The sequence below is a fragment of the Fragaria vesca genome, linkage group LG1 (genome assembly GCF_000184155.1).
Source record: "Fragaria vesca subsp. vesca linkage group LG1, FraVesHawaii_1.0, whole genome shotgun sequence".
Lineage (NCBI taxonomy): Eukaryota > Viridiplantae > Streptophyta > Magnoliopsida > Rosales > Rosaceae > Fragaria > Fragaria vesca.
In genome coordinates this window covers 13,033,106-13,055,241 of record NC_020491.1, presented here as the reverse complement: position 1 = coordinate 13,055,241, position 22,136 = coordinate 13,033,106, and the positions used below count along the sequence as shown (strand labels likewise).

Genomic DNA, 22,136 nt, shown 5'->3' with positions numbered 1-22,136 from the left:
TTACCTTACTTTATTATTTGTTGTGTGTGTGTGTGTTTTTTTTTTTTTTTTTTTTTTAATTGTTATCTAGCACACGTTAATTGAGCCCCAAACATGAAGCATGTAACGAAATCACATATATTATTGCTTGTAGATCCCATGCTTTTCAAATGATTCGGGAAGTTTCGATTGAAAGATTTAGTATAAGCTAAATGTGATTCGAAACTATAAAGTCATACTCAGACTGAGTTGTATTGAAATATACATGTGTTCTGCAAATAAGACTTGGATAAATTTTCAAACAAAAAAAAAAAAATTAGACTAAGATGAGACATTAGAGAAAATCGAATAAATGTCCATTTCAACCATTATGCTCATAGGACTCATGGCCATGGCTAGTAATTCTAATAAGTGTAATATGAGACATCGGAGAAAATCAAACAAATATTTATCTCATCGATCGGCGATGTTGACTAACTCTGAAATATTACTATATATAAATTCAAACACCGAATACATACACATTAACAAAATACCTTGATGAATGCACTACAAGCCCCTTGCTCCGGTGTAACTTATCCTTTTATCAACAAAACAACTTCAATTTAAATTTACTTTTCCAGTTGTTTGTGACATCTCTTTATCAACAAAGCAACTTGTATTTACATTTGTTGCTCAGAACACCACTGACTGCCAAACAAATATATAAATCCATCTATTTGTTATGTTTTCACTTTTTCTGCTTCACAATACATATCAAACAGTCTCAAGTTTACTAGAAAATAGTTACCTACATCATGATTCCAGTTATCTCCGGTAACTGTTATCACAGCTGTCCCATTCAAAACAAAGAAAGAAAAAAAGACGATCGATCAACAAAGTTCAGATATAATTTTACCCTGGGTAACTGACATCTCACTATATACATTGTTAGGGTGGGAATTAATACAGGTTCATATTTATAATGATCTCATAACAAGATTTGAATTAGTTCCTCATTTGCACCTACAGTTCATAACCTGGGAACCTTGAGTTTTCAGGAACATGCACGTCAAACCAGAGACAAGCAGTTCCAGCAAGTCCTTGAAAAAGAGAATAGGCATGTTCAGCCCCATGTGTAGTCTGCCCCGCAGTCACGAGTTGTCTTGCGTTGTGATACAAGAAGCTTGCAAATGCCTTTGCTCTCTCTTCGTAGATGCTCTCTCCGGTTAGACGATAAAGAGAAAGAAAGGCATAGGCATTCCCGGCCACACCATCAGCAAGGCCTACCTTCTTCAGCAAACCATTCTTCCACACCACTTCTCCGGCTTCTATCGCAGCATCACGAAAGTCTCTATCTCCTGAAAACACCTGAGGAGAAAAATAAAATAATTAAGTTGACTTTAATTCAGTAATGCCTTGAAGAAGATGGAGAAACAGACAAAGACACACATTACGACTCACAAATTGATTCACGATATTACAATTGTACAGATATATACTAGCTATTCTAGATTCTATATATGGAAAACAGTAAATACAAATAATAGCATTGATATGTAGTTATAGCATAGAATCAAAACAGCCTATGAATTCTCTATGGGAGGAGAATCAGATGGCTGGGTTTTAGGAGAAGATTGAGTCTGCCTAACAAGCAACTCCTCTATCAAGATTACATCAAAGTGTAGTTAATTTCTAACTGAAATGGAATCAACTTCGATCTTATCTTTGAATTGTGTATTAATACAACCAATTGCATCAATGAATTTATCCACAGATTCAATTAATTACAATTGCATGTATGCATACCAGTTGCATCAATGAATTTATCCACAGATTCAATTAATTACAATTGCATGTATGCATGGTCAGATCTTTGAAACATACAACCCAAATCAATTCGCAATACTGCTAAGCTGAAAATGTCAAATGTGCACATAGAACAAGTTTGCGCTGAAAAATTTATTGGTTTGATCGAGGTTTTCTTCTATATGTTAGAAAACCTGAGCATCATAACATAAACTCTCCTTTCAAAAAAGAATTACATAAACTCTCAACATTGTCTCAATAGTTACTCAAGCATCATAACCAATATGTATCTCAACTAGACAAGATGGCAATACATTAGAAAAATTAATTCTGCTGGAGTTACTAACCTGTGATGCCTTGCACAAGGTGATGGCCATGCCGGCTGCACCATGGGACCATTGCACAAACTTATCTCTCGGGTTCCCTTCGCTTGAGGGGTAATTTCCACTGTGAGGAAACCGATTGGCCATCATATACCTCAGGGTTCCTTTCACATCTTCTGCGTCCTCATCTGAAAGAGAAAAGTGAAGTAGCACTTGCAAAATTCCAGCCACACCATTTGCTGCCCCCAAGTACCTTGTACCATGCCATCTGTACATAAGGGGGCATGAAGGGTTATCAGATGCTCCTGCCCTTCCTCCAGCCAACACAGCATCAACGATGGGCATCAGAAGTTCACTGGGTACAATGTCTTCTCCAAAATGCTTGTTTATGAACAAAGCTGCCCATAAAAACCCAGCTCTCCCATAAAGAAGATCATATGACATTCCAAAACCACCTTCCTCGGGCCCAACAGATAGAGCCTTCTCTTGTGCTACCTAGTACGTGATAAACCAATTAAGTGTTAGGGACAAAAAGAACATTCTAAATGAAACAGCTGATCTATTTTCCCTTTGCAGCACACAAGACTTATTCATCCACATATGATGGGCATATGCTACGGATTCTAGTCAGTAATGACATGCATCAAGGACCTGGAAGGGACAAAAAGATGCAGCTACGAAAGGGTCGGAAGGGCAAATTTCTAGCTTCAAAGCCTCAAAGGATCAATCAAAATTCAAGGTTCATTTCAGATACACATGATCCATCTAACTGGTATTTCTCATTTCAATAATTTTCTTTTCTCAAATTTCGTAAACCATTTTTAACAGGTCAAAATAATGAGCTTCATGTGTTTACATTATTGACTACACAAAAACACATATTTCTCTAAAGGCTGACAGATAACATAAGTAAAACACAAGTCCTGCAGAAACTATGCAACTTTCAAATTACCCTATAATCAAATCTAATAGGATCGAAACACTAAACGTAGTCGATATAAGCTTAACAAGCTATATACACTGACTACTGTGCCAGTGGGCAAGTAGTTTCCATAAAAGTAACGTCTTTGGTTTTGCAGAGTACAGATTTTGAATTTCATTTGATAGGAACATCTTCATTAGTAATACTGATTGAACAGCCTGGATATTGGGATCTCAAATAGAATATGCATACATAGTCCATGTAGAAAGCACATAAATATCATACTAACAAGTCCTTTTTCTTCATCTCTCAACTCTCTAGAGAGATATGCACAGAAAAAATTGGTGTATACCACAAACTTGGCAAGGAAGAGTCAAAATGGTTTCAACTCCAGCTATCAAAATTCAATACAAGATACAATCAGCTATAGCATCCAAGGTGTCATATACTTCTGTATAGACCTCACCGTTACTTGAGAAAATTTTGTAGCTGCTGCAACTGCAAATATCAAGCATACTGTACTGACCCTAGACAAGGGATTCTCAATAAGCAATAAGAAACCACACGCAAATGGACCATCCAATGAGACTATTCAAGTGCTGGGCCACTATGATACGTCGGCAGATATGGGGTAATTTAAATGACTGAAAAATTCTCTGAGAAACAAGGATATATGTTATGATAGTGAACCGTAAGTTATGACTGATACAAGCTCATGAAAACAATGACCAGATGATTCAAATGGCCACTTTTTATTTTCTTTTCTTTTTATTTCCTCTTTTCTTTTTTGGGTAAGAATATGCTCCAAGATATTGTGAGACATTTCTATCAACCCCCAACAAGACGTGAGCATAAGACAAAGAATGCTCATTATCACACACAATGTCAAAGAGCCTATCTCATCAAACCTCACTAAAAAAAAATCAGGGATTGACAATCCTTCAAGCAATCCCAAGTTCACTGTCTAGAAGATTCGTAGCATCACAGTCGTAGGGAGCTCACTATTAAAATATCAAATTTACTTGCCAAATGAGAATATGATCATTTCTCTCAGTTATAAGTTAACTATAGTAGTTCGACACCAACCTAAGCTATTACTCTCGAGTCTCGACAAATCAAACCCTCATACCCTTTAATAAAGCATGCAGACATCCTCAATCATTTTACTTTTGCATTAATGTAAAGTAATTTTACATAACTATTCCTATTTTCATAAGATTACTGTCATCTGTATCAGAGATTATTAATAAGCTAAGATTTGGACATAAGAAATTTACCTCAAGGAAGAGGTTCAAATACAAGTCACGTCTTTGTTGGTCCCCAACTAAATTAGCCACAACAGCTCCAAGAGCATAAACTCCTCCTCTACCACATAAAAATGTCACGTGCCTGCATATAAAGCAAAATGCCAAATTTAAGAACAAAGCTGAAATATCATAGCATATCCCCCTCCCCCCCCCCCCCCCCCCAAAAGCATTTCCCTATTTGACTATTTCTAAAACATAGTCAAACTTTAGCTAACGCGTCTAAATTGTAGAACAATACAGGGAACACTCTTCGGGTGAAATTACAAGGGAAACTTATTCCAAACTTTACTAAAAAGTACCAAGGCAACAACATGTCTATATTCTCAACATCAGAACTTCACCAAAAAACAACATTTATATTTGAAATTTCGTTAAAAGTATAAAATTTGATTTCTAAACGTATCACAAACGCAAAATCCTTAAAAGAAATTACAAAGAGATAAGAGTGCAAGAAACCTTAAAATTCAAACTTTAAAAATTATCTATATCGGTCCCACGTAAGATCTTAAACACTTTGTCCGAACACAGAACAGGTAGATTACCTGGCGGACACACGTGCGACGGCCGCGCACTTATCGGCTATCTCGGCGCACAGTAGCAAGTCCTGTCGGTTTCCGGTGGCCTCGTACGACCTCAGACACGTGAACGCCGTGCCCATCAGACCCGTATAAACATTTGGATCCAACCCCATCCCGGAGCTCCATTCTCCTTCCCACGTCGCCTTCACCACCTATACAAACAAACCAATCCAAACTCCTCTTCAATACTTCAAACAACTTCACAAATTATAATTACTAAATCGAACTAGTTTTGAAACATAGATACCAATTTCGATTCATGGGACCATTTTTCCGACCAATGCTCGTTCTTTCTTTTTATGATCGAAAGTTTTATAAAGAGATACAAACACTTACTAAAACAGTAAAGAACGAGTATGGATCGTAAAACAGAGAGTGCGGATTTCACTTCCTTAAATATGACAGCTAACTAGCCAAGTAGCGAAACCGGAACAGTCATACGACGTCGTACCTGGTCCTTGAGGGACACGGCTGCGTGAAGAAATGTCTCGCCGGGGAGTGACAAGTCGGGAGTTGTGGTTGTGGGACGAACGAAATCGAGGCGTTCGTTGTTGCCGTCGTCGTGGCCTTCCGGCGAGGACGACGACGACGAAGCTAAGTAACCCACGACAGACGACATGTCGTGTTATCTGTATCAGTGTTTCTGTTTCTCTCGGAGTTAATTGAACTGAAGTTTGGTTTCTGAGGAAAGATTAAGCAAAGAGGAAAGGTATATATCGGGGGCGAAAGGTGTCCAGTTGTGATTCTATGGAGTGGCGGTGCAGGGAGGACAAAGGTGCTCCTACGCGTGCCACGTAGGCTAGCTTAAACTGTACGGAGCGAGTATTTTATTGCCGAGTGGTGCATGCGAATCACATTCCCTGCTCCTGCAATTTGCACAGGGAACCCTTTTGGATATTATTGTTTATTTTGACTTTTTTATCCGGAATGATATTGTTATTTTCTTTAATCAAGAGTTTTGATCATGATTTAATCGTGCCATGAATACCATAATTGACAACAAAGCTACACCGGTGGAGGAGGGAGAGTTAAGACAGAGAAAAAGAGGAAGACGGTCAAGGTATGTGACACGTTCATTTGCAGAATTTGTATATTAGTCGTACTGTGGAAGAGGAAGCTCTTCTAACGAGAACTTTAAATTGAGAATTTGTTAAAGATTTTTTGGCTTATTCCATATTTTGATCTTATATCCACCTCTTCATTTTTCAGTTTATAAGTATTTATGAGTATATCATTTTTCTAAATTTTCAGCTCTATTGAAAATTGTTAAGACATTGTGATTTATCAATTATGAACTTGAACAATTCATATTTGACAAATTTGGTTCGTTCATTAATTTGATATAGTTTGTTATTTTAACGAACACCAATTTAGTTGAAAATTTATAGAAATAATTTACTTATATAAACCTAAAACCTGAACGGATGAGATGTCAAAATGTAATCGAAAAATTGATCTTTTAAACCATAAACAGAAAAGTCATTAACTAGTCATCAACTTAAGAGTCTGCATTAGAATAACTCCCTTGTGAAAGATATTTGATGTTTGTTTTGATAGTAGAGATCGGTTTAACCATTGTAAGTGACATGATGATTTAGTATTTCTGGGTTTAGATATTTGTATTGAAAATTAACAATTGAAGAATGTAATTAGTAATTCGAACATGACATGTGACACGCGTTGTAGTTTTATCGAAATAGAATGATGAGTATGAACATGAAGAATGAACAAGGTGAAAGGATGTCATGTTCATGAAAACGAGATGCGGCTCTATTAGTCTATTATCAGGAAACAACAATCCAACAAGGTATTGGACTATTGGTGTATGTTGACAATACCATAGAAATGTTTTTAATTTCTGTTCCTTTTGTAGAGTGTGAAGAATGAACAAGGTAAAAGCCCCTAAATTGTACGGGAATTTCTCAACAAAATATGTAATTGAGAACGTAACTTTCCATTTGCCAGCTCCCAGTTTGATATTTTGTTTGTGATTGTTATGGCATCTTGATTTTTCGAGTGTGAATGACGTGACATAATTAGTGTTCACAAGTGATTGATGGTTTTGGACCAAGTCGGTCCATCGTAGTATTGTTTCCAATCATATGATTGATATGAATCGTGTGATGTTTTGGCTTACAACCCCAATGTTATACGAGACATTTAGGTATCGTTGTTTGGTTTCCACTACTTTTTCCACATAACTTGAAAAGAAAACATCCTTTCTGGGGAAAGGAATGAACACCTCCTGACCTACTGCATGATTGATCAGAAATTATGGTAAGCCAGGATAATATATTGCAATAATGTGATGCTTGACGTGTTAAATGACCCGTTATCCATTATTGTATCGATATTATCTCAATTCAAATATTCGTAGAGTGTTGGTTCTAATCCTAACAAGTCTCAGTACAATTGATACCCATCTAAAACTCTGTAATTTATATTTTATTAATTACTTTTATAATGTAGAATATTTCCTCTCCAAACATCATGATTGTGACTCTTCCGCGAACAATTTGTCACTTTTATAACGTAATATTTCCTCTCCAATATCACAATTGTGACTCTTCAACGAACATTTCAATGTTTTGGTTTTGATGCTCTTGGTGAAGTCTGAAAAATGTCTAAACAATTGAAAAAGCAAAAAAAAACATGGGATTGTATAATCGCAGAAGTCAATGGTAACCTGCACTACACTGAGATTGTACTAGAAAAACAGTTGAATTTGCTAACCATATCAATTTCCTGAAATCAATGTACAAGTACAATTTCTGCTAGAACTGTATATAATGACATCGTTCATATTTGCAGTTCTCTAGAACTAGAGCAGGATTGGATTCGTTTGCTACAATATGCTGTGAAAGAAAATCAGATTAAACTAAATATCAGAACTTCAAGAGCAGTGCAAACATACAGCTTAACTATTCTGGTAATGCTTCCTTCTTGGTATCGTGTGAGGGATCCTTCTTGGAATCCAGCGAAGGTTCCTTTCTGAGCTCATGTGAGGGCTCCTTCTTTGTGTCAGGTAGTAGTTCCCTTTTGGGATGATCCGGTGACGGCTCCTTTTTCGAGTAGGAATAAGCAGTACTTCTCTTTATAAGATCCCCAAATCTTCTTAGCAAGGCTTTCTTCTTTCTTGAGTTCTCGGCATGAGTCCCATCTAGATTATCAAAATCCTCTGGATGGAGGGGTTCTCCATCATCTGTGAATGTAGAAGACGTTCTCCGGTGATGAGCTGATCCGGGAGACTGCACCTCAAATATCGAGCCTTTGAGAGCTTCGTTTATTTGAATCTCATCATCATCGTCGTCATCATGAACGACATGAACAACATGATCATCGTGTGAGTGTGAGACTTTGAGCTCCCTGAGACTGAAGCTGAAAACTTTGCCAAGAATGGTTCCAGCCTCTTTCTCCTTCTCTCTATCTGACGAGGAATGGTAACCACTATCTTCCCTTGTAGGTGTTTTGTCCCTACCGTCCTTCTTCGATTCCTTTGTAGGTGTTTTATCCTTGAACTCTTTCTTTGACTCCTTATGCTCCTTCTTCAAGTCCTTTGTAGGTGTCTTATCCTTGGACTCCTTTTTCACATCCTTTAATGGTGGTTTCTCTTTTTCATCTTTCTTGCTGTCCTTATTTGATGATTCAATAAGCAATCGCTTCAACTCCCTAATGTTTTCATTAGCAGCAATTTCATTCACCCTATAATTTTCGTTTTCTCGGGTGAGAATATTCAAGGCCTCCTCCTTTTCTTCCAGGCTATCTTTGAGCTGAGAGTTTTCAAGTCGAGCAATTGCTGCAGCTTCTTTGGCAACATTTGCTTCATTCAGGGCCTGTTTAAGTATGTCACGCAATTTACTATTTTCTTCCTTTGACAACATGGCCTTGTTATCCGTCTCAAGAAGCAATTCATGCAACCTATAGTTCTCTTGCTGTGTAGCCTGTCTGTCCTCTTCTGCTCTTCTAATACAGTCAACAAAGCCAGTTTCCTTCCCACTCCATGCCAAAACCGACTCTTCGTGTTCTATTTTCAACCTGGCAGCAGTGTTTTTGTACCTCTCAGCTTCTTTCCTTACTTCATCCAACATCAATTTAAAATCTTCCTCATTGGTCTTTATAATCACATTCAAACGCTCTTCTTGTGCCCTTGATTGCTCTAACTCAGCTCTGGTCATCTGCAGTTTGTCATTCAGCTGATTGGCTTCTGTGGCAACTTCTTTTAGGGCAATAGCCAAGTCATCCATTGCCTTCTTTCCGTTTTCTTCAGCTTTGGCTGTCAACTTCAGCTCGTGTTTTAGTGCACGTACCTCCTCATTTAATATGTCAACCTTTGAAGACGCAATTTGCTCCTTCTTTTGACTCTCAACCAAATTCTCCTTTGTCAACTGAAGCTCGGACCTGAGACTCTCTAAATCATCCCTGACGGAAAGACTAGTATCATGGCTCTCCTGAAGATGAGATGTGCTAAGCTCACTGCTCTGCACGGACTCCTCTTCCCATCTCTCTAATTTCCTTTGAAGAGAATCAATTTCATATTTTGATTCTTCAAGTAAATTCTTTGTTTGCTCCAGTTGGTTTGTCTGTGTGATCAACGAATCAAGGATTCTTGCTTCTGATGTCCTTCTTTTGTCTATTTCCATCTCAAGTTCCCGAATTCTTTCCTCACTTTGACAAAACAAAGCCTTCAACTGAGCCTCATTGGTTTCAACATTCTCTGCCAATGTGATCTCCATTTTCCTTATTCTTTCTGCACTTTCAGACAATAAAGCCTTCCTGTGAGCCTCTGAGGTTTCCGTGTTCTCTGCCAGTTTGAGCTCCAATTCCCGAATTTTTTCTTCTTTTTCGGACAATAAAGCCTTCGTCTGAGACTCTGAGGTTTCCACATGCTCTGTCAGTTTCTGCTGCAATTCTTGAATTCGATCCTCGCTCTGAGACAACAGAACTTTCTTGTTGGCCTCAGCATTTTCTACATACTCTGCCAGTTTGAGCTCCAAATCTTTGGCCTTTCCAACTTCAACTTTCAACGACTCTATATTCTGCTCTTTATTCTTCAGTTCTTGCTTTGCATTTGTCAGTAACTCGTTCACGGAATTCAATTGAGAGTGCACCTCTTTGACATTATGAGTTGACAATGCTTCACTAAGCCGCATGTTAGCCTCCTGTGCCATCTTTTTCATCTCTCTTAGTTCATCAAGGGCTCGATCTCGCTCTACCTCTACTGCATTCAATTGTTCCTTCATCCCGAGATTTTTCTCTTCAGGTTGCTCCATTTTTTGCTGCATGTCCAAGCTCCAGCAATCTATTTCTACCATGAATTGCATAAAACATCCATTATCATTCAAAATAATAATCCAATACAAAACGAGAAAAAGAATATTAAAAAAAAAATCCAGATACAATAGCATGTTCATTCTAAAACAGTCTGATACAAATCGAAATACAACATGTTCCGAAATTCAAAGAAAAATATGGAAAAGGAGAATACCACATGTATATTTGTATCTTAGAGGTGTTTGGTTTTGATGCAGAAATGGGTTCGCAATATGACCAAAGAATGTTACTTTGGTCTAATTCGAGAACCCCGGATCAGGAAACCCTGTTTATTTCACAGAATAAATTCCCAAGGTTATGAAAGCAAATGATAGGGTGGGAAAGAACAGAAGCCAACAAGGTGAATTCCTATCAATTCAGAAGAGAAAGACAATTAATCAAAAGACAATAGAGCCTTGCAGAGAAAGAAAGAATCGGCAATTACAAGGAGAATACAAGAAAAACAAAGTACCTTGGCCTCGGTTTCGAGGTGGAATAGTGATGAATGTTGCTGCAAGATTTTACTATTTTTAGAATGTCACCAGCTACAAACATAGACAGGGAGAGAGATTGGTTTTGGTGAACAAGTCCGAGGTTGGCGGGTTTTCCACAAAAGAAGCCTATTTGGCGGGTGGGAACAAATCTATGTTGATTGACAAAACTGACCTTTCTGCAGATATAAACAATTTCAATCTATGACCAACCTCTGGTCGGCTCACATAGTCTTTGGAGTCTGTTGTGATCAAATTGGCAACTGACTTGGTGACAGTTACAAAGAGATATAAAAATGGTCTTTCATTTTCCGACGCCATTGTAAATAGATGAGTAATTTGGAATGAAGAAACCTGAAACTGGAGAAGAACTTTGATATATTACTTATTATGTACCGTCTGAGAAGTTCCATTTGACCAATATTTTTGTTCTAAGAGAATTCATGGACACCTCCCAAACCAAATCTTGGTTGCGTCTCTGGGACTTAGTCTTCAGACCATTTGAGCCTTTCAGAATCATCAACTAGTCCACAGAACATATCAAATAATACCCTTCATACTTCTAACATTTGTAATTGTATCCTGCCTTACATCACTTCTGTTGGTGAACAAGAACAGCTCATGATACACTGATGTCTGCAAAATTATCAGCAGCAGCAATATGCAGGCTGATCTTCTTCAGCACCAAATGAAGCTTATCGACATCTGGATGTGATATATCCCCTCCGATGAAATTGTGCACCTTACTCCCAATCTCTGTCCAACTATATGCCTGTTGCTTCTTGACTCCATGCTCTTCCATCAAACTCCTCACTCTAGCAACATCGTTCCATTTTCCGGCAGCTGCATAGATATTGGACAATATGACATAAGGGCCAGAACTCTGGGGATCCAAATTTAACATATTCTTAGCAGACAGTTCCCCTATTTCAACGTTTGAATGAACACTAGAAGCTGCAAGAAGAGCACCCCAAATCCCAAAGTCTGCTTCAAATGGCATCTCTTGGATCATCTTGCAAGCTTTCTCCAACTGACCTGCTCGACTCAATAGATCAACCAAGCAAGCATAATGTTCCGACCTGGGGGAAATACCATAGTTATGGACCATTGAGTCGAACAAATCCATGCTCTCATCCACCTTCCCCACACGAGCACAAGCAGATAAGACACTAAGAAATGTTATGCCATCCGGTTCAAAGCCACTCACCCTCATCTGGTTGAAAAAAGCAATAGCCTTCTCATAGAGACCGTGCTGCGCAAATGCAGCAACAATGGTATTCCATGAGACAAGGTCCAGACTCTCAATTTGTTTGAAAGCTAACTCAGAGTCAAGAATTGCACCACATCTGCAATACATGGTAATCAAAGCATTGCATAGGGAGACATTTGATTCGAAGCCATGTTTAATAATGAGCACATGAGCTTGTCTTCCATCCTTCAGTGACGCAAGAGTAGAACAAGCCATTAGAACAGAAACAAGGGTCCAGTTATCGGGGTGCAAGCCAATCTTGAGCTTTTGTGAATGTAACATCAATGCTTCCTCTCCCCTGCCATTTTGTGCATAGCCTGCAAATAGAAAGAAGATAACAAGTAAAAATCCTGTCCAAGTAGGAATGTAGTCAAGCTTAGTGTATCATGTATATAAGTTGTTAGGATAACTCTTTCGAACTCATGGATAATGTCTCAATACATCAAACTAATTTACATACTCACTACCATTTTTCTCAACTTCAAATCTCAACAATACTATAAATCTATAATAACTTGAAAATGCTGTTTCTCGACAAGTACTCTTTGTTGGAGCTAGTACACATCGTTATGTCGCGACTCATGAACTTCACATGAAATCCTCCACCAACACACTATGGTTTTCCTGAGGGACTACTAAACAGCAATTCGCATACCTGTTATCATTGCATTCCAACAGACATCATCCTTCACCCGAATTTCATCGAATAAATCTCTAGCCTCTTCCATTTTACCCTCCTTACAGCACCCAGTGATCATAGCAGTCACTGCAACCACATTTTTCTCCGGCATCTGCTTGTACAATTCCCTAGCTTCATCAAACCTCCCATTCTCCACATACCCACTAATCATCACAGTCCAAGAAACCATATTTCTACTTGGCATGACATCAAACAACCCTCTTGCCTTCTCCATCTCCCCTCTCTTCCCATACCCATCAATCATCGCCGTATAAGAAACAACATTCCTACGCGGCATCTCCTCAAAAAGCTTACTAGCTTCCTCCACCCGGCCACACCTCAAAAACCCAGATATCATGGCATTCCAAGAAGCAATGTTCCTCTCGGGCATGGCTCGAAAGTAGTCGAAAGCCTCATCAACCATCCCATTTTCGATACACCCGGCTACCATGGAGTTCCAGGACACCACATTTCTAAGAGGCATGGATTCAAACAGTTGCTTTGATTCTTGAAAGTAGCCATTTTTCCAGTACCCAGTAATGAGAGAGTTCCATGTGACCACGTCTCGTTGGGGCATTTCATCGAACACTTGGCGGGCAGCTTCAATTTGACCCGCTCGAAACAAAGAACCAATCTTGAGGTTGCGAGAGTACACATCATGGGTTGAGAAAAGCTTTAGTTGTTGGGTTTTGTAACAGCAACCTGGAATTAAACGGACGGGAGTTTTGAGTAGTATCATCAGCCCAGGAATAGCAACATCATCACTAGAGACCGATTTGAAGCGCAAAGCTAGTTACTCTTCAAGTAGTGATGAGCAGCTTTATTTATTTATTTTTTTGGTAATAGACCTTGGGATAGTTTCCGTCTTCTAGTTTAGTGCATACAGTAGGTTACCTAGTTTCGTACCGTTCCATTTCTTAGGGAGATATGTGAACCCCAGGTTTAAAGATTATCCAGTCAGAATTGCAGGCCCTGCTAATCTGCTTTGCTCTGCCCTCATTCAGTCTTTCTCAGTTTCTGGCGTTAAAAGAGTCTCGAGTAAGACGAAATTTCAACTCCATTTAAAGGATGCAAAGCTTGGATAGATTTCTAAATAAGCTGTAAGCAGGAACATAAACAATGGGATACAAGTCTCCTGGATGTAACAGGATGTTAAGCCTTGGTTGCAACACCAAGATAATCCATCAATCCAGTACCAACATTGACCCAGGAACTTTAAAGATGACACAGAAAGATACAGAAGAACCAGTATAAGCACAATAACATGCATCTTTATTACACAATTTCCATAGCCAATGCACGTTATGATCATTTTTGAACAAATAGACATAACAAACAGAACTAGATTAGATGAAATAGTAAGTTGTTTCAATACCCATTTGGTGAAGCTGCAGACAACCAAAATAACAAAATACAACAATTAAGGGACCAACAAAACGTAGGTTCCAAATACTACAAACAACACCCCAAGCACCATTACTAGTGTCTTGCCTATAAACAAACCACCCTAGAAACTAGGACCAAACCTACAGCCTATATCTATCTGATCTGACTTAAAAGAAACCAAGCAAAACACCGCCTTCCTTCCATCTGCAGCCACCACATCCTCCATTGCAGGCGAGCTTAAGCACGCTCACCCCGGATCCTCCTAGCCAGCTGGATGTCCTTAGGCATGATGGTCACCCGCTTGGCATGAATGGCGCAGAGATTGGTGTCTTCAAACAGACCAACCAGGTAAGCCTCAGCAGCCTCCTGCAGGGCAAGAACTGCATGGCTCTGGAAACGCAGATCAGTCTGCAAACACAAGAATCAATTGGTTAGCACAATAATTCACTGTAAACAAAACTGAACCATCAAACAGACACAGCATTTGAAAGGCTGTTTGTTTATACCTTGAAGTCCTGGGCAATTTCACGAACAAGCCTCTGGAATGGCAACTTCCTGATCAGGAGCTCAGTACTCTTCTGGTACTTACGGATTTCACTGCATAAACACGATTCAAAAGCAAATAAGCAATCACAGCAACAAATAAACCAATAACAGAAACCAACAAATAGACAAACATAAATTAATCAAAGTCAGGGCAAACCAACTTACCGAAGAGCAACAGTTCCAGGGCGGTATCTGTGGGGCTTCTTGACTCCTCCAGTGGTTGGGGCAGACTTACGAGCAGCCTATTACAAAAGAATCACATTAGATCAATGTAAACACAAGAATCAAAACAAACATTAACCAACACAGAATCACAAAACCTTGGTGGCGAGTTGCTTCCTTGGAGCCTTTCCTCCAGTTGACTTACGAGCAGTTTGCTTAGTACGGGCCATCTGAAACACACAATCAAAATCATTTCAACACAAATCAGCAACAAAATTACCAATAAATTACGAATTACAACAAACAAACAAAAACCAGCAATACAATTTTCAAGAAACTCTTCCAGAAATTAAACATAACCATAACAAGAACAGATCTAAACCATAACCATGACACATCATATCTCATCCAGATTATAACAATTACGTCTTCATGAACCCTAATTAAGCAAATTCGAAAGCCCTAAATCTATACCCATTGATATACAACAACATAAAAACCATAGAAAACAACCAAACCCTAAATCCGAACCTACATACACGAATACTCACCCCAAATCAAGACCACAACCTAACGAAAATCACGAAAACTAGAACAGGAAACCAAACCCTAACCCTAAATTAGCTTCAGAGAAATAATCAACTAATTTCGAAAAAATAAAATGAAGGAGAAAAAGTCGTACCTCAGATTTTGCTTCGCTTCTTTCTTTCTTTCTCTCTCTTCTTTCTTTCTTTCTTTCTCTAAATGAACTAAAGATTTGGACGTACAGAAGGTAAAGGCCTATATATAGGGCCAGATTCTAAACACGGACGGTGGGGATTTGGTTTCCGTGTGTTTTCTCTAAATGATATCCCACGGTGAAGGAGGGGCTTGTTTGTGTTTTCTGGGTTTGAATGGACGGTGAAGATGAGGGTTTGGGGGCGTGACGCGGATCGGGAGAGACTAATGCTTGTTTTCTATTGGTGGGGAACAGCGTTTTGATAAGGTTAGCTCCATGACGCGGATCCTGGGGACTAATACCAATTTAAGTGTGATTCTAGTTTATCGTTTTTCTATTTTCATGAAATTGTAGATCATGAATAGCTTTTATTGTTCTTCGAACTACATTTCGACTGTCGAATCTAACCACTGGAAAATCATAGCATGTTCGTGTTCATGTATTTCTATGCTTAAGCCTCTAGAAATAATTCGGTGAATTATTTTGGTCATCGCCCAGTATGTTGTTTTTGGTTTCTTTCAAACTTTAACATCTCTTTAACATCTCTATGATCAAATAAGTTGTAGGATTGTATCCTTGACCGTAGTTTCGTTCAAATTAGTTATAGAATTGTATTCATGACCGTAGGTTTGACCCTTATTTTGTGGCTGTATTTGTGGTTTTTGTTTTTGTTTAAAAGAAGTTATAGAATTGTATCATTAACAAGAGGTGAAGAGGTGTCATCAATATCCCAAAAGACAAAAATCTGCTATTAAAAAGAAACATCATCAACAAATCAAGCCGTTTGTACAAATACAAAGTACACCCTGGTAAAAAGACCAGCAATAAAAAATACTAGCCAAAATACCCAGTAGCCCAAAGCCTCAAATCAAATTCTGGAGTTGCATTTCTCTGTACTGCTTTGTGCATCTAATTATTCAGCAGCTTCTACAAGAACATAAAACTACCACTAACGTAGCTTAAAATAATTTAGACTCATTTCACTAGCTGATTTTCTTGTACAAAGGTATTGACAACTGTAAGTAAACTGAAACAAGCTCCAAAGATTCACCTGGCAAATCTCACAACCTACAAAATAATAAGACACCAACCTAACCAGAATAACATGCCACTTTTCATCATCAAGGCACGGCAATGCTGCATATTGGCGAGAAAACAACCGCACACAAGTTCCGGCCCCCTATATTTCCAGCCTATAAACCAATATAATCTTCTCAAACCAAAATAAGCTAATTGATTGACATAGCTTGTCATCCCACCGGATTGACTAGGCATGAACCCCAGTAGATGTAACGCTATAAGTACAATCTTGCTATGATAGGTGTCGAGTTCCTTATAAAGTAATCACGTGTCATCAAAGTTAAAACAGTCATCTACTCTGAGGTGCTTTGCAAGTCTGGAGATACAAGACTGTACTACTTCAGAATCTGGAGAGACAGAACTGGGAAGAAAGGGTAGGCAAACTGGCAAATATTGTTCACTATCTTCTGGAGGACAGAAGAGCGAAAGCACAGCTCTGCAGAATATAAATCTGGAAAAGGACACATCTGGTAAGCATTTCCTTTATTTTGACCAACAATCCAAGAAATATAATTCATAGCAGTTTATTACAGACACAAAGATTTGTTGCTTGATAGATGGGAAAGATAAGTACCTTAGAATAAGTCGCCGTAGAAATGGATCAGACATAACTTGGGCCCACACCAGATCCATCTTTGTTGATGTACAGAGTATTATTTCCCACTTAGAGAAGGCATCAGAAAGTATGCCCTCAGCACCGTTATAGACGTCCTAAAATCAGAACAGATCAATTGAAACAACTACAAATCACTGGATTGATGGAAGTACAATAAGTCGAAGTTTTCAATTTTTTTATTTTGTTTGGACTGGCTCGTCTTGCAAGTAACTACTTACTGTTTCAGTATCAGAAGAGGAGAGACCAACTAATTGGCAGAATGCTGAGAGAGGGGCAGTCAAGAAAAAGGTGAACTGACTTCCGTTTTGCGTTAAATCAGCATCAGCTGGATTCTTGAATGCTGGTCTCAAAGGTGAAAGAAACAGAGCAGCTGTCTCTCCCCTTTCCGCACCATGTAGAACCTGAAGGCATTAACTTCTACTGTTAATAGTTTGACTAACAGACAGAATGCAAATGCAGATCAATCAATGAGTCTTATCAAATATCTGGCAATGCTTACACAAATTGGAGAAAGCTTCTAAATCCCATCAAAAAGGGAAGAATATAAACTCGTAAAAGTTGCATTAGGGGAGGAATGGGTCAATAGTTTTAGATATATATATATATATATATTTTGCAACTACAACCTTCTGAGAAGGCATATTTAGTCCTATGAGTTTAGATACCCAAGACATACTTAAGCAACTGAGCCAGAATGGCTCAAACTATGGTACTTCTGATAACATTCAGTAAACTATCACTTTGGACAGATCAAAACTGGCTACAGGATAAAGCATATCATATGAAATAATGGAAGTGTGAATTTTAATACAGACAACATATCTGTTACGGAAACTGATGTATATGTGTATAGTCATGCACAAGTTTTGACAAACCTGCCTTGAATGCATGGCTGTTGTCACTATCAACTATCAAGAAAAGAGGTCTGCGAGTAAAAGGAATTATGTCTCCAGGGTATAGGTTATTCTCACCTGAAATGAAAAGGAGGGAATGTTAGAGTGGAACAACAATACAAAATGCAAAATATGTGTGAAATAACAAGTTCCTGTGCAGAAATATGCTCAAAAATTAAGCAAACTGGAATAGTCATTCAATACAGGAACCTACCGCCATTCCCTCTAGGACCAAACCACAGATACTTATCATAATAGCCACTTGATTCTGCCTTGCCATTACAAGATTCAGCCCGATACGTATTCTGATTTGGGAGAGGAACTTTATTTTTTGACGATTTCTGTGATCCTCCAGAGGTGTAAAGCTGATTAACATTACTACGACCAGCCGTCCCTGCACAATTGATCAAGTTCACTAATCTGCTATGATAAGACATATTGAGTTGATTTTCATCCTAAGAAAATCAAAGTTCACCTGAGGCTGACAGGTACAGGAGCATGACACTGTCCACAGGGAGTTCCTCACATATTGTAGCCATCACCTGCCAATTCATTATTAATATCAGTCTGCCAGTTATATATCCACTTCAGAAAATGAATATATCCCATTTCACATTCGCAATTGCTTAACAGATAGAGGAACCCACACTATCCAGATGCAATCAAACCACCTTTATGGTTTCATTTCTGTTACAGCACATAAAAGACCGCTACAACTAGCAACACCCATCAGAGCTCTAATTTTACTACATGATAGAGCTGACTCAAACAACAAGGTTACCTAAACATGGCATTGCTTGTCAAAAAAATACAACCTAAACAATCCTCATATTGCCAGGATATTGAAGCTGTGATGCATTCCTATCTCAGCTTGAAGGTGCATGCCCAAACCCCACACATGCAAGCTCACATACCGCCTTTGATTTTGTAAATATAAAATTTCTAAATAGATAATTTTGAAACAATTATGCAAAATGGTGAAACAAAGTTTCATCTCTATCCTATATTCTTCAACCCTTGTCAATTTTTATTATCATTTTTAATGTCCCGTGTCCATGCCCCTGTGCATCGCAGAGACTTGATTTTCAACGTTCTTAGATGATCCTTAATTGCAGAGGCAGGCCCTGGTATCCATATCATAGTTTACTCTTACAGACTGAAAAAAGAAACTGCAATAAAACTAATAAGCATGGCCTTAATACTAACCGCTATCAAATGTGTCACCGAGGGACGATAAATAACTGCTTTCCTTGGATTTGGAGGTAAACTTGGATCAGTCATATCTGCAGCCAAGTTCATATCAATGACCCCAGAAGCCGCAGAAGCCCCAGAGTGCTCAATAAAAGAGCCATTCTCTTTTGATTCAACAGGGCGCTTATGGTAGAAAGACCCACTAGGCTCCCATTCCAAACATTGCAGCATTCGATATGTGTCCAATGTAAGTTCAGCAAACTTGGCCTGCAAGTCAGAGTGCATGAACATTAAAAAAAAGCTTTCCTTCTTTGACGGCTATTTGTTGCGCCCTCATCTGCAATCAATTAAAACCAACAACCAACGGTGTGAAAAAGAAAAAGAAGATTATTCACCTCGTTCCGGTGATAGCTTGTCAGCAGTGCGTCTTGAAATTTAAGAACCCTCTTTGCATGAAAACGAGCCACATATGGGAGAGATGCCGGATGTGAATCAAACATGGCAGAATATCGCAATGGCCTGACATTCATAAAGGCCGTATCAACTTTCATAAATCGCACAATTTCTTGCACCACTAGCCTCCATTCTTTAAAATTAGTTTCCTGAGAAGAGATAACTCCAATGTCCAAAATCATGCAGATACCTCAAAGAAAGAAATATGCAAGAATTTATGTAAAGAAACATATCCCAATAAATCAGTTAAGATTTGAATAACTTTCACATAATAATTCAGTTTTAGTTGCTTCAGTGATGAGACATTTTCAATGCGTATCTAACTAAAAGATTCTATAACTTCAAACTTCACATTGCTTGATTAGACTAGTTAGTAATTCAAGTGAGAGCTATCACATCTCACCAATTCACTCAATCCTAAAGCAGTCTTTATCCATCACTCCATACTAATCCACATGAGTGTGTCTGTCACCTTGCAAACAGAGAAGCTAATTCACAGGTACCAGTCCTATACCTAACAATTCCATGTAATTTCTTAATTTCTCAGTCCTAAACTAATAATTCCACGTAATTTCAACTGAGTCTGCCTTTGAGTAATATGTTATAATCCACTGTAAAAACCAGCAAATAAGTATCGCAAAGCGACTTCCCCACTGAAGAAGAAAATTTCTCTATGCATTCCTTTATCTCTCAACATCAAGAATTATAAGACCCACCCACTTGGGTGGGTTGCCTTCCCCACCACCGTAAAAACTCAGCCAAAGCTACCAGTTTCATTAAACAATGCACATCTCCTCTCTTTATTCCGTTTTCCCTACAGCCTAGCACTCCCATCTGTTTTCAACAACAGGTCATATTCACTCACCATGCCATTAAATAACACACATCATATTCTTCATTGCATAGCTCACTAAACCAGTATTCACATTCCAGTACCAATTCATCGAATCGATTTAAATCACACTGAAGCTCATATAAGCATTCTAATTATAGAAATAACTAAACAAAAATCCAGAAAATTTAACCAAATCATAGACTTCAAAACTTCAAATTTCTACTGCTAATCACAGAAATGAAGTTCAAAGCCAAAAACTAACCCGGTAATTGGCTCTGCTGTCATCAACCAGAGCCTTGAACCGCTCGGCGAGCAGCTGAACCGTCTCGGTCCGGTTCAAAATCAACGCCACCAGCAAAAACCTCGCGTAAAATCTCAGCTCCTTGAACCGGACTCCAATCTCCTTCTTCCCCAAACCCTTGGCTCCTCCCTCGAAGTACCTCCGGCTCAGAATCGCCTCGTAGAACACGTACGCCTCCGCCAGAAACCTCGCCTCGCTCGTCCTCATGTACTGACCGAAGTACAGCTGGCCGATCCGGCTCGCGATCTCGCCGATTTCCCACCGGTTCAGACCGGCCTCCACCAGCTTCGCCCGGTTCTCCTGCTGGTACTTCCAGAGACGCATGTACGCCTTGAACACCTTGTGGAAGTAGTGCTGGTTGTGCACGCGCCCGTACGCCGGCACGTCGCGGACACGCGCGAACTTCCGGTCCGCGCTCTCCACCAGCGCCCGGAACGTGCCGGAAACAACGTCGGTGTCTGACATCACCGGAGCTTGAGTTTCAGTGGCTTTTACAGTCGCCGGTGGAGGTCATCGGAAACTGTGTAAAGGAGGTTAGGAGGAGAAGAAGAAGAAGAAGAAGGAGGTAGTGGACTTTTCTGCATTCTCTTCTGGGCTTTATATAATTTTCTTCTTTTTTTTATCTGGGTGGTAATTGTTTTTTTTTGTGTCACTGAAATTTAACAGTGGCGGCGTTATGAAATTTTGGCCGTGACATATTTGGGGTTTGGTGACGAGGGAACATGTGGAAAAGTGATAGAGAATATTGAGTGGCCAACTGCTCTCAGGTGGTCCTAGACTAGAGCTTTCATCTTTGGCTTGGGGTTCTATTGTTGAGGTTGATTTTGTGTGTGACCATGGTTTTGTATTTGTGTGGCGAATTTGTATCTGGCTTACAAATATTATCCGACTTTGTTCGAATTTGATTTTTTTTTTTCAGTTGGATAAAGAACGGAAAAAATTTGTTTTACTTTTGAATCATGTCGTGGTGTGTTGTGTGATTTATGTTTTCAAGAATACGAGAGAATTTTTGGATGATGTTGCTATCGTACCTTGACATATTTTGGTCTTGAGTGGCTCATCTCTTGATTCAGAATTAGAGATGAGCTGACTACTTTTGAAATTTCTGCGTTTATCACTTTTGAAATTTTTCATGTCTTGTTGAAAAAGATACTTTAAGAGTTTCAAGTTTTGTGAATTGAACTCGGGTTGCAGGATTAAAGAACTCAACCTACAAAATACAAATAAACTCGGTTTGATAGCTTAAACACTACCAGCACAAACACACCAACCCAATTATTGAAACTGAAACACTAATGCATAGGTAATTTTCCTATCATAATCGAAAAG

At 38.9% G+C, this 22,136-nt stretch overlaps 5 protein-coding genes across 5 annotated transcripts; all 5 read right to left on the bottom strand.

The window, feature by feature from the left end:
- Positions 1–726: 726 nt before the first annotated feature.
- On the bottom strand, positions 727–5,584 carry LOC101310831 (lanC-like protein 2-like). Its single transcript, XM_004288118.1, has 5 exons — positions 5,349–5,584; positions 4,862–5,049; positions 4,290–4,401; positions 2,115–2,585; positions 727–1,329 (listed from the first exon to the last, which is right to left on the bottom strand). The coding sequence occupies exons 1-5, from the start codon at positions 5,514–5,516 to the stop codon at positions 985–987; spliced, it is 1,284 nt and encodes a 427-aa protein (XP_004288166.1). The 5' UTR covers positions 5,517–5,584; the 3' UTR covers positions 727–984.
- Positions 5,585–7,734: 2,150 nt separating this feature from the next.
- On the bottom strand, positions 7,735–10,699 carry LOC101310549 (putative WEB family protein At1g65010, chloroplastic-like). Its single transcript, XM_004288117.1, has 2 exons — positions 10,680–10,699; positions 7,735–10,202 (listed from the first exon to the last, which is right to left on the bottom strand). The coding sequence occupies exon 2, from the start codon at positions 10,177–10,179 to the stop codon at positions 7,819–7,821; it is 2,361 nt and encodes a 786-aa protein (XP_004288165.1). The 5' UTR covers positions 10,180–10,202; positions 10,680–10,699; the 3' UTR covers positions 7,735–7,818.
- A 618-nt stretch (positions 10,700–11,317) lies between these two features.
- Positions 11,318–13,203, bottom strand: LOC101298946 (pentatricopeptide repeat-containing protein At4g02750-like). Its single transcript, XM_004289252.1, has 2 exons — positions 12,603–13,203; positions 11,318–12,264 (listed from the first exon to the last, which is right to left on the bottom strand). Exons 1-2 carry the CDS (start codon positions 13,201–13,203, stop codon positions 11,318–11,320), a joined length of 1,548 nt encoding a protein of 515 aa, XP_004289300.1.
- Positions 13,204–13,879: 676 nt separating this feature from the next.
- Positions 13,880–15,473, bottom strand: LOC101310256 (histone H3.3-like). Its single transcript, XM_004288116.1, has 5 exons — positions 15,403–15,473; positions 14,879–14,950; positions 14,724–14,800; positions 14,519–14,609; positions 13,880–14,420 (listed from the first exon to the last, which is right to left on the bottom strand). The coding sequence occupies exons 2-5, from the start codon at positions 14,948–14,950 to the stop codon at positions 14,250–14,252; spliced, it is 411 nt and encodes a 136-aa protein (XP_004288164.1). The 5' UTR covers positions 15,403–15,473; the 3' UTR covers positions 13,880–14,249.
- A 683-nt stretch (positions 15,474–16,156) lies between these two features.
- Positions 16,157–21,272, bottom strand: LOC101309965 (protein SCAI-like). The gene is made up of 9 exons (XM_004288115.1): positions 20,769–21,272; positions 19,614–19,820; positions 19,234–19,485; positions 18,503–18,569; positions 18,242–18,421; positions 18,014–18,105; positions 17,353–17,535; positions 17,093–17,229; positions 16,157–16,969 (listed from the first exon to the last, which is right to left on the bottom strand). The coding sequence occupies exons 1-9, from the start codon at positions 21,270–21,272 to the stop codon at positions 16,783–16,785; spliced, it is 1,809 nt and encodes a 602-aa protein (XP_004288163.1). The 3' UTR covers positions 16,157–16,782.
- Between the last annotated feature and the right edge of the window lie 864 nt (positions 21,273–22,136).

Excerpts from the sequence above, each read along its gene's own strand:
- LOC101310256 (XM_004288116.1), bottom strand. The coding sequence starts at position 14,950 with ATGGCCCGTACTAAGCAAACTGCTCGTAAGTCAACTGGAGGAAAGGCT. Across the intron at positions 14,801-14,878 it reads GGAAGCAACTCGCCACCAAG|GCTGCTCGTAAGTCTGCCCC; the intron begins GTTTTGTGATTC and ends CTTTTGTAATAG. Across the intron at positions 14,610-14,723 it reads CCTGGAACTGTTGCTCTTCG|TGAAATCCGTAAGTACCAGA; the intron begins GTAAGTTGGTTT and ends GTGTTTATGCAG.
- LOC101298946 (XM_004289252.1), bottom strand. The coding sequence starts at position 13,203 with ATGCCCCAACGAGACGTGGTCACATGGAACTCTCTCATTACTGGGTAC. Across the intron at positions 12,265-12,602 it reads TTGGAATGCAATGATAACAG|GCTATGCACAAAATGGCAGG; the intron begins GTATGCGAATTG and ends TTCTATTTGCAG.
- LOC101310831 (XM_004288118.1), bottom strand. The coding sequence starts at position 5,516 with ATGTCGTCTGTCGTGGGTTACTTAGCTTCGTCGTCGTCGTCCTCGCCG. Across the intron at positions 4,402-4,861 it reads GTCGCACGTGTGTCCGCCAG|GCACGTGACATTTTTATGTG; the intron begins GTAATCTACCTG and ends CTTTATATGCAG. Across the intron at positions 2,586-4,289 it reads ATTTGAACCTCTTCCTTGAG|GTAGCACAAGAGAAGGCTCT; the intron begins GTAAATTTCTTA and ends ATCACGTACTAG.
- LOC101310549 (XM_004288117.1), bottom strand. The coding sequence starts at position 10,179 with ATGCAGCAAAAAATGGAGCAACCTGAAGAGAAAAATCTCGGGATGAAG.
- LOC101309965 (XM_004288115.1), bottom strand. The coding sequence starts at position 21,272 with ATGTCAGACACCGACGTTGTTTCCGGCACGTTCCGGGCGCTGGTGGAG. Across the intron at positions 18,570-19,233 it reads CGGTGACACATTTGATAGCG|GTGATGGCTACAATATGTGA; the intron begins GTTAGTATTAAG and ends ATGAATTGGCAG. Across the intron at positions 16,970-17,092 it reads CTACGGCGACTTATTCTAAG|ATTTATATTCTGCAGAGCTG; the intron begins GTACTTATCTTT and ends GTCCTTTTCCAG.